An 11221-nucleotide genomic window follows, 5' to 3' on the forward strand; every position below is an offset into this window, starting at 1 on the left:
AGCCCAAAGACGCGCTTGCAAACAAATCGGATGGTTCGCGATAGGATAGTCCTATCGAGCTGCGAGGACCAGGATTTCGTCGCTTAAATTGTCGCACGTTGAACGCTTCTCGCGTTCCCCATCTTGGAAACGTCCGCTCCGCGTGTACTGTAATAACTGTCAAGGCGATTAATCGTCGCTGTTGGAAAAATGTGAACCCGGGAAGAAGAGAAGCGAGGAATTTGCATGGCGGAGGGGAGAGTGTACGGAATCGAAGAGAGAAGTTGTCGCGATTTAGCAGACGGTCGCGTCCCATGACAAAGAGAGGAGGTCGGATCGTACCGTGCTGCGTCATCGTAGAATGGGTGAGCGCCGCGACGCCCAGCCAAATGCTTTATAAATAGTCTATTTGAAGCCCGACCGGGGCGTGTCTTGCAACGGAGAACCATTCTAGACAAGACCTGTTCTTCGTTTCTGGTTCCCCACTTTCTTGAGTTTTCGATTTGTTACGATTACTGATGAACGCCGATGACACTCAGGGATCGGGTACGATAATCCACTTGGTGCTCCAACAACCTGGTTTTTCAAGGCTTTCAGTAGTTTTTTTTGTATTTAGAGTAGCTGTCGACGCTGAGTGAAAGTTGTAATTCTTTTTAGAAAATTCTGTTTGTATAAGGGTGATTTCTAAATTTTGGGCAAATCGTGTATTTTGTTTAGATCGGATCAAACACTTTTTACTCTTTGATTTTGTAGAATGCGACATGTCTCTTACAATTAGTATCCATCGTTCAATTAACAACTAATTATTTCTTGTTGCATAAAGACACACAAGGAGGAATGTCCCGCAACACTGGCCCTGGTTTGTACGAGTTCCTGATGGAAGCAGAGCTCCAACAATACTATCCTGGCATTCGAGGTGCGTATTCCCCAAATCAAATTTCTTCTATCTAGAAATCTGCAAATTTCTTAGTTTCCATTTCTTCCAACAGGGGATTTAAAGGTGCATACAACGGCACAGTTGAAATATGTAACAGAGGAAGACCTAAATGCGATAGGAATGAGCAAACCAGAAATGCGTCGTCTGAAAAAGTACTTCCAGAAACACTTCCCACAGAATTACCTCTCTAAATTTAAAAAGATGCTTCTACCTAAACGCGAAGAGCAAACTTCAGGCTCGTTGACTATGCTACCTGAAGAAAGACAAGACAGACCGCCGATTCGTGTCCCGAACAAACACATGATCCCCGCGGATGCGATAATAGTAAACAAAGAGTTGGGAACAGGGGAATTCGGGGTGGTTCAACAAGGAGTTTGGACGAACGATGGCGAGAGGATCCAAGTGGCGATCAAATGTCTGTCCAGAGAGAGGATGCAGAATAATCCGATCGAGTTCCTCAAAGAAGCAGCGATAATGCACGCGATAGACCACGAACACATTGTTAGACTCTATGGTGTAGTATTGGATACCAATTCGTTGATGCTGGTCACTGAACTGGCTCCGCTACGCTCGCTGCTGGAATGTTTGAAGGAGCCCAGTCTGCGCCCCAGCTTCCCTGTCTTGTCACTCTGTGACTTTGCAGTGCAGATTGCAGATGGGATGCAGTACCTCGAAGCAAAAAGACTGATCCATCGAGACCTTGCCGCGAGGAATATCTTGGTCTTCTCGAAGAACAAGGTGAAGATATCCGACTTTGGACTGTCTCGTGCTTTAGGCGTTGGAAAGGATTATTACCAGACGAACTTCAACGTCAACTTGAAGCTACCAATTGCTTGGTGCGCGCCAGAGTGTATTTCATATTTGAAATTCACTTCAGCGAGCGATGTGTGGGCCTATGGCGTGACTCTGTGGGAGATGTTCAGCTACGGATTCCAGCCGTGGGCTGCGCTAACAGGCCACCAGATACTCGAAGCGATAGACGAGCCAAATTTTCAGAGATTGGAGCAACCGGAGTGCTGCCCGAAGGATTACTTCGTCCTCATGCAGCAGTGTTGGCAACACGAGCCTGCGAAACGACCCAAATTCTCCGAATTGATCAATCTGCTACCCGATTTGAAGCCTGAACAGGTTCAAGCGGTTCAGGATAGCGCGGAGAGTCAACTAGTTTACAGACAGGGTGATGTCATAACTGTTTTGGACAAAGGAAGCAGCAACACCCTGTGGAAGGGAGTCTTGAACAACGGAAAGACTGGATTCTTCAATCCTGCGCACACGATTGCTTACTTAGGCTCGAATTTGCCTAGCAACAAGCCTGGAGAGTTCACGCGTGGCGATGGGAAGAACGCTTTCTCCTCGCAGCGGCGCAAGATTCGAACGGACATGATCTCCTCTCCGCAGGGAGACTTGAAGCACACCGGCCACGTTGGACTGGACGGAGCTTATTTTGGGGACATCGGATTCCTCGGTGGGAAAAATCCACATTTGCCACGGCAGGTTGTCACTCCGTACAAACCACAGGAGGACAATCTAACTGAGAATTCTAGTCAGAACCAAGACACGAACAGAACGACGCAGGATCAAAACAAGCATGGTAAGTGTTTTGCGTGTATGGAATTCGTGTAGCGTTTGGTGATATTGCGTTTTCCTGCGGTAGAAAGTTTATGGTCGGACAGCAGTTCGGAGCTGTGCCAGGCAGTGGCCAATTCGAGCCAATCGGAAACGCTTGGCGCCGACCACGAGTACCACGAAATCAGCGACGAGGAAAATCAGGACAGTCCGCTGAGATTTGACAAGACTTTGAACTTCGACTTCGGACCGAGTCTGTTGGCTGAAATGGATCAGATGTTCAGATCATTGGGTAAGTTTAATAGGGTTTGCACAGTTTTGTTCCGAGATAAGCAACTCGCCCGGGATCGGTTAGTCGCGTTTATTTGGAGTCAGGAAACAGTTGCTTATTACGGATCAGGACTGTCTTTGTTGTTGTGTTATAAGTTCGTATCTGTTAGGGTCGTCCCCGCCTCCGCCACCACCAGTTCACCCGCTGGCCAGTGAACACGAATCGAGCAACGCCAGGAACGAGCTGAGGGAGATCCAGGCGAAGCAGTGCGGAAAGAAAAAACAAGCCACCGTGAGTCCGATAAATGTACAGTGATCTTTATTTATTTATTAATGGCTTCTTTACGTATCGACGAGTCAGTTATTTTGTTCGTTTATTGAGCCGCTGTGGTATCTGTGTGTGTGTTTCGCATGACGAAAGCAATAGTGACCCAGAATTCTTAGCGTCGAAGACAAGAATACACAAGCTAACGAAGTCGGATAAAACAGAAATGTTTGAGAGCGCAACACAGAGACGGTAAAGATTTCTCTTGTATTTAGGTGAAGCCTATCTCAGCGGCCGATCAGAAAACACTCTACTCAGCCATTGCTATGGCACAGGAATTGACAGCGCGTTCCATGACAGATCTCGAACATCCACCGGAGTCTCCCCGAACACCTGCCAGTCCTTCAAGGCGCAGAAAGTTCTCTTTTAAGTTGCCACATCAACACAGTCCTAAACCAGACAGACGACACTTTTCCGAAGAAGCAGCCAGTATACCTGACATACAGGTACATTTGTTTTTTTTTTTTTTTCTTTTGGATTGTTTTGGGGATACACTAACACTGTTGGGACACTGGCAAACATTACAACTAGTTTGATTTGGGAATTAAACTCTTACGCGAGGAATAGAATATGGTTTTGGTATACTTTTAGTCTCAGGGAACGAGAGTCGAAGATAATTTGTTAAGTTAGCGTTGGAACAAGGGGGAAATAATGTGTTTTAATATTAATTTTACTCGTGATGCTTTTAACATTGATAATTAACATGGTTTCACTAAATTATACTTGCAAGAATCGAAGATAATTTGTTCCGTCGGCGTTGGAGGAATTTCGAAATAATGCATTTCATTTTTCAATCGCATACAACGAGAATCAAAGACGACTAAAAGAAAACTTGTTCTGTTCATTCATTCTTTTCGTAAATTAGGAGGTTTAAACGTAAACAGGCGATCAAGTATTGAAAAATGAAATCCATAATTTCCATTGCACTTAAATACCAACGTAACAATTATTTTCGCCTGTGCAAAGCTTAAACGATAGCATGATTGGAATGATTTTCAAACTGATCTTCGATTGATAGAAACTGTTATGGAACAGAGTTAATTCCTGTTGCCACTTTGAAGAGTAGGTATACTAACTCTAGTTGTTAATCCGCCCGCAAAATCAATTAACGAAGAAGACTAATCTCGACTTTCCTCCGATCCTATCCCGTCTGTTTATTATTTTTTTGGTTTCTTGACTCTCAAACCTTTGGTTTCGTGTTGGTCGTTACGTAATTCCCTACGAACCTCTCCCGAAATGCCTTCCTTCTCCTGTTCAATGTTGCTTCTGCGCTCTGCATGCTCTGTGGCTTCTTATACAATCTTACCGAAGTGGCTGTGCTCTAGTTTGCAATCGCTGTCATCCACCGTCTCCAGCATAGAGTCCCTGGGTGCTCCGTCGACCTTAAAACTGCCTCTGTGGGACAAAGCATCCGCAGAATTCTGCTTTGCAAAGTCCAGGGAGCTTTTAACGAAGCCCAGCGCCTGGACTTCCTACGTAGACATGGATCTGGACGACACTTCCACAAAACAGAGCTTAAAATCCACTGATTTTCTGGAAAATGGGACCAGGATTCACTTAAACTATCCGAAGAGGGTGTCTACAAGCTACGTGGACCGATACTTCGAGGAGGAAAGATTCGTGGACCACTTGAGTCCCCGACCAAAGCCTTCGCCTGATCCTCCAAAGCTTCCATTACCAGAATTCCCGAAAAAAGTAGAGTTGCCCAAGTCCAGAGTGTCTTTTGCGCCCAGGACGGCGAAGCAGGAGTCTAAGAACATCGTTTACGGGTCCACGGACAGCATAAAGGCGTGCCCCAGGTCCGGAATAGAGAGAATCAGTGTCCAGAGCTTCAGAAAATTGGAACAAAATCAAAACGGGCACGAAATTTTTCCTTTTTTAATATCTAACAATCCTCTGTTCGTCGCGGAGTCCGAGAAGAAGGAGTCCCCAGTGTACAGTAGCTCCGAGAGCCTCCGGGTGAACTTCCAGCGACTCAGACGGAAATCCGACGCGGAAGCGAGCAGCAAACTCCTGGCGGAGAAGTACCAGCGCGAGGTTTCCGGCTTGGAGACCGTGAAAAGCTACCTGGACGCTAAAAAGGGGCAAGGATTGAATCTGGGGCTCGGGAAATTGACCCAGAACATGCTCCAGCTGGGCAAGAACATAGCACAGAACTCCAGGAGCACGGAAACAGCGGCGAATGTTAGGAATTTGGAGTTTAGAAAGTTAAATCTGGGGCAGAAGCTTCCGTCGAGCCCCGGAGTCCACCAGCACATTTTGGAGCCCCCCAAGCTCTACCAGAACGATACTTCTAAGGTAGAAGTAACTAAAAGTGAAGTTTTTCAAGAGAAGACTACCACTACTACCACTACCACTACTAACGTCTATCGTCAGAGGACCTCTTCGTTGTCTGAGAACAGAAAACCTACCGCGATGAATGTTAGGAGGTCCTTTCATCCGGTAAACGACTCCAGCGAAGACTCTGACTCAATTTCTCATTCGGAGACGGATATTAGGAGTAGATTAAGATATAAGCGAAGAAACAAGAGGGTTCCCCAGAACCTGAGACTGAATTTTAAGAATAAGGGACAGTTTCTCCATCCGGAGTCAGCCAGAGGATTTTCTGCGATTGAACTGTGCGGGAAATCTCCTCCTCCATCGACTAGTTTTTTGAATTCTTTGTCTCCACCCTTTTCTTCGAGGAACAATTTGCTTTCGTGGCCTGAGAGCGCTCCGAGCTCTAGCTTGACGTTTACTAGTAACTCAGAATTGGATTCGGATAGTAGTTCAGAATATCCGGAATTCAGCAACGACATTTTGACATTTCCACCGTCCCCTGCGCCGTAGAGCTTTGGGAGCTTGGGGTTTAGATGGATTTTGAGTGGGTTTCGAGGATGGGTCGGGGAATTTAGGCTAGGTTATTGCATGACGAGTTGGGGAAATTGGGACGCCAGAGTTTGAAGCGTAATTCGGTCCAGCAGTTCTTAATCTGGGACCCGTGGACCATACCACTTGACGCTTCGATATTAAAATGGCTATTAAAAAGAAACTTCTGGGTTTCGCTACGTTTTCTAATATTTATAATCGTAGGAAGATTATGGAAACTCGCTGGTTCGTTGGAAAAGCAATTGAAAACAGGATTCTTCCAGAAATCATTCAGGTTGAGGCATAATTCTTCTTGTAAACCTTTGGTATCGCTATGAGCCTCGAAACCCGACTCTGTGACGTCCCAAGTGATTCACGGTTGGCATAAATGCTTAGCATGGTTGCACGGTTACACTAATTAGCGAACAAAGTTCTATTGTACGGTTTGGATGCATTTACACGTTTCTACTGTTTGTACTCGAAGGAGATTTGGGATCGGTGGACCCGTAGAGTATCGACGACGACGATTTCCTTCGCGTTTAACGGACCCCGTCCCCAGTTTGTTTTTTTTTTCTTTAATTTCTGTTCTCTTCTTTCCCGGAATCTATCCCCTCCCACGCTTGTTTAGGCCACGTTGTCCGACGAAGCGAAGGAGGTGTACAACAGCCTGGTGGAGGCTCCAGGCGTGGACGGAAGCCAGGACACGAACCCCCTGAGGATGCTGCGGTCAGGCGTGCCAATAGTCAGGCCCAGAATCCGAGGGAACAAACATTCTTCGCTTTCGGGGCATCAGGAGGACTTTCCTGGGGATTCCTTCCACTTCGACGCATACCACAGTGGGTCTAGGACTCTGCCCAAGATCAGGGCGCCCCCTCCACCCCCGTTGCCTCATACCAGGCACTTGGAGAGACACCATTCGCTGGAGATTGAGAATAATCAGAATCAGAACAACGTGGATGAAAATCCCATTCCCCTGCCGCCCAGGGACAGGTCCAAGACGTTGCAGCCCAAGTCTAGCTTGCCCAGACACCAGAGAAAACATCCGCTGATTATTCCTGGAGGAGGGGTCACTAGGACTTTGGCGAAGATGGTCACTGCGCCTGTCGAGGACCAAGTTGATGGGAGTCAGAGGACCTGCGGAGTCGCTGGGACGTCTGCGCAGGAAGGGTACTTGGCGGAGAGTTCGGGGAACAGGTGAGGATATTGAATAACACCATCAATCAATCACACAAGCTTAACTGGCACAATTATCTAACTAATTGTTCTTGGAATTACAGTCCGGAAGAGTTCGAGCAGCGCATAGACTCGGAGCTCTCCGCCCTGGACGCCCTTCCCTCGGACGAGACCAGACTCCACCGTTTCAGCGTCATCTCCGAAGACCTTCTCGAGTTCTCCGACAATCTAATCGATTGTGACTCGTCGGATTCCCTCCAAGCCACCAAGGAGTCCACCGACTCTATGGATCGTTTCCAGAGGAAGGTCAGCGTGGAGTCGAAGAGCTCCTTGAAGACTTCTTCGAAGAGTTCTCAGGAAAGTGATGCCCTGGAGTCGAACAAACAGCAAGAAACGACTCAGGCGAAGGATTCTCCCGCCGTGGAGGGCTTCCAGGGTCTCTCGAAGACGTGCACTAGGTTGTCCAGCGACCTTTCGAGGCAGTCCGACCATGTTTCGTGCGAGGACCTTCTGGAATTCGCCTGCGACGGGCCAAACGCTCGGAGAACCCGAGGGCCGCGAAACGGAGAACAGTCGGACGAAGTCAGGATCATGATGAAGGTGTTGCACGAGCAGTCGACGCCGGAGTCCTGCATCGCGGCGTTGAATGTCACCGACTGGGACGTCCTAGCTGCGCTAAAGCTGGAGCGACTGCAGGGATTGTTGAAGAAGGAGAATAGTTTTGTTGGACTGGAGGATTGCAAGGTAATGTTGAACCAATGTGCTGGGGATGTTGTTAAGGCGGCTGCGATGCTGAGGAACGCGGACGACACTGCCGCCGTTTGAGTGGGTTTGATGGAATTGGGTCTGATGAGTGCAGCAGGGCGAAGAGAGGACGTTGATGAGATGTATGGTCCTTCTCCAGGGGGGTAAATAGATTTGTGAGTGAACTTTTGGGTAGTTTGCACGACAAATCGGATAACTTTTTGGGGTTGGGAAGAAATGTCCCTTTGAAAGTCACGAACATCAAATTTTAAAAGATCTGTCCCAGAAAAGTGTCCGGTTTGTTACAAAGTAACTTTCGTTTGCGCGTAGGATCGATAGAAGAATTGAAGCTTCATTTATTTATTATTTTAGGGTAACTAGAGAGAGAATAGTATCCTCTGAGACGGGGCAAATTTAATTCAGAATTTCTGCAGGGAAATTCTATGGCTTGATCGCACCAGGAGACAGTTTTCGAGCTGGCGTAGCTTTCTGCCTCATAACGAGTCGAGTAGTCTTAATTAATTATCAATTATGTGTCTGGGGGACTCGTTTCAAATTTTAATATGTTCACGATTGAAATTTGAAACCATTCAGAAACGATGGAAGCGATTAGTAATGTTTCAAAATTCCTTTTTAATTGGAAATATTGGATAATTTCTGAGGGTAGTTTGACATATTGCTTCATAGACGAGAATAATTCTTTTTGATCAGTTTTCAGGCTAAAAAAAATTATTGAAAATCGATAGTAAAGTCCACGCTGCGGAAATGTGGGCCCATTGTTGCTGGTCGTACGTTTCCCAGAGCTCTGTACCAGCGAAAAGGAGTCGTTTTAGTTTAGGTTAACTCTACGATAGAAAAAGATTGCGTTTCTTTTTCTTTGTCATTTCTACTGAACCGTGATGTGATAATTTGCACAATAAACGCGACGCTTTTTGCGTCCTCTGTTAGGCGAAAGTATTATATTAAGCAAATGATCCTTGTATCGTGCGATACAGTGATTGAAAGACTCTCTATATTTTGCGTTTTGTGTATTTTCTACAAGACAATCATTTTTCTAGTACCGACAGAACGAAACCAAGGATGTAGACAGAATTTTACTTTAAAAAAAAGTAAAAGTTTAATTATTAATCATAGATTGTTTTATATAGCCGTACAATCTTTAAAGAATAATCGAATATACACTTGCTATTCACGTTTTCCTTTGATGCTAAATTTTATTTATATCTTTTGGCTATTTGTTTGCAAAGGAAGGTGTTTAAAAATTAGTTTCATTATTAATAGTACCCTGGCTACGTCCTTGAATGATACTAATTGATATCGAAGATGATCGAATATCCGTTTCTTTAACGAAAAAAGAAAAGAAAAGCATGTTGCTGGTGAAGGCAAGTTTCGATTCCAAAGATAATGATCCTGATGGTATTATTGTTTTGGTATCTCGTGCACCTGTAGCTTAGTACTCGATTATAGCGATTAAAATCAACCTAGACGTGGTGGTCGAGCGAGATCTTGGAGATTTGTCCCCATTAATTTGTTTGTATCGTTGAGAAACAGAAAAATTACATGTTTAGTGTTTCGTTGCAGTTCAGGAAATTGTTTAGAAAACTTTCAATTTAATGCATTGTATTTAAACACAATTTTATTGTAAATGCATTAATAATTTAGTTGTTATATTTTTGTTTTCATTATAGTGATCATTGTCGACGATGCAAACGAATTTAAAACGAATCCTGTAGATTAGTGGTAGATTTAGAAATTTATACGCTGAAGAACGTTGGCACAAAACAAGAACTGTTTGTACAATTTTATTTTTTACTGCGTGGTATTTTTTTCAATTCAGCCAATAGCGAGCAAAATACGAAAACGAACAAAAACAACTGTCTGGTCAGCTAGAATAAAACGTTGTTTGTTTCTTGGAAGCCATGCGAATCGAGGGCCTAATTCATAAAGTATTCACCGTTGGAAGTTTCTGACCTCGCCTTTCGGAGTGTGTGAAACATATCCAGAACCCAAAGTTGGCCTAATTTCACTCACCATCGGCGAATAACAATTAAAAATTTATTTAATCGCTAGAAATTAAGTTTCGAAAATTTGGTGTTCGCGACAGATTGAAACTTTCGTATTCGTTAATCGTGAGTAGAATGGGTTCAATTATGGTAGTAGTGAATTCTGTGTGGCCAGGGCGACGAACGTTTGTCCGTTTTTTATAGTTTTCTACCGCCCCCTCCGCCCTGGTCGAGCAGGGTTCAGAAATTTGCTCACAGAAACGTAAAAGAAATCGCCTAACTAGATTTCTTTTTTTCTAATACTAAACAATAAGGGTTTGGGTTCCTCGATAAAAGAAGAAAAGAGATTTCATCGTGTGCGTGGGTATAAAAATTTCAAAATTAAAATTACTTTCTACTCGATCAACACGAAATTAAAAATTATATCATTCGAATTGAGAATTATTTTCAGTACAGTTATGTGGGTGTTGAGGACAAAATTTGAAAGAGTTTCTGAGAAATTTACCACAATTGACTTGGGGGAAATTATTTTGTTTAAAGAGACTACGCGATGAAATTAATTAGGGACATTAAAATGTCAGAAATAAAGGAACCAGGAATAAATAAGGTAGAATCAGTACTTAGAGGATTGTTCGAAAGGGAATCGAAGGAATTCGGAACATGTATTCGGTGAGAATGGGAGGAAACAATCGAAAATAAGTGAAATAGGAGTAAGCTGATCCTATAACCCGTTTTTTATACGCGATCTAATTATTATAAGGCAACATGTTTGTATGTACACGATTATTGTGTGCGGAAACACACGAGGATGTTTTATATCGACTGTATTTACGATAATATATACACCATAAACCAACAAGCGTAATTTTTGATTGTTTGTTTCTCGATATTCCATCTTATTTTCACTTTTTAGCGTAGCCATTTTTGTAGATTTTTACTCTTTTCGAAACCGTGTCCTCATCCTCCACTTATTCAAAATATCTCTGATAACAACTTGTTAAAAACAGTAAGGATATTTATTACACGAATGTCGTCCAATTGTTACGAAAGAAAAAGAGATTTTCACTCGCAATGGGTTTTATTATACTTCGCGCTGATGATTCAAGCCCCCTCGCGATGAATTATTCATTCAGAGCCTAACGGATCGACTTAGCAGCAGAATTCACGCGGAATGCATTTCCCTTCTGTGCAATCACTATACTGCGTGTACACATTTTTGCCCCTAAAGAAAAATTCTATTATAAAATACTGACAAAAACTATGTCTCTATTATACTATATAAAATAACAAGAGTGATAATTAGTAGCCATTGACTCTGTATTACAATAGATGAGGTACACAAGTAGACCTTACACCTTGTGTACTTGACCACACCTT

At 44.0% G+C, this 11221-nt stretch overlaps 1 protein-coding gene across 9 annotated transcripts; it reads left to right on the forward strand.

Annotated features, from left to right (window-relative positions):
• Ack-like (activated Cdc42 kinase-like) lies at positions 1–10703 on the forward strand. 9 transcript variants are annotated; one of them, XR_013080893.1, is made up of 9 exons: positions 353–525; positions 803–895; positions 969–2507; positions 2571–2774; positions 2923–3059; positions 3293–3523; positions 6553–7118; positions 7202–8017; positions 8214–10703. XR_013080893.1 is itself a non-coding variant. In XM_076780505.1 (8 exons), the coding sequence occupies exons 1-8, from the start codon at positions 498–500 to the stop codon at positions 7920–7922; spliced, it is 3519 nt and encodes a 1172-aa protein (XP_076636620.1). In that variant the 5' UTR covers positions 353–497; the 3' UTR covers positions 7923–10703. The 9 variants fall into 9 exon arrangements, 7 of the variants coding, with proteins under 7 accessions (XP_076636619.1, XP_076636620.1, XP_076636622.1 ...); XR_013080894.1 differs by having other exon boundaries at positions 7202–8005; XM_076780505.1 differs by having other exon boundaries at positions 7202–10703.
• The last annotated feature ends 518 nt before the right edge of the window (positions 10704–11221 follow it).

The sequence above is a fragment of the Colletes latitarsis genome, chromosome 13 (assembly GCF_051014445.1).
Source record: "Colletes latitarsis isolate SP2378_abdomen chromosome 13, iyColLati1, whole genome shotgun sequence".
NCBI lineage: Eukaryota > Metazoa > Arthropoda > Insecta > Hymenoptera > Colletidae > Colletes > Colletes latitarsis.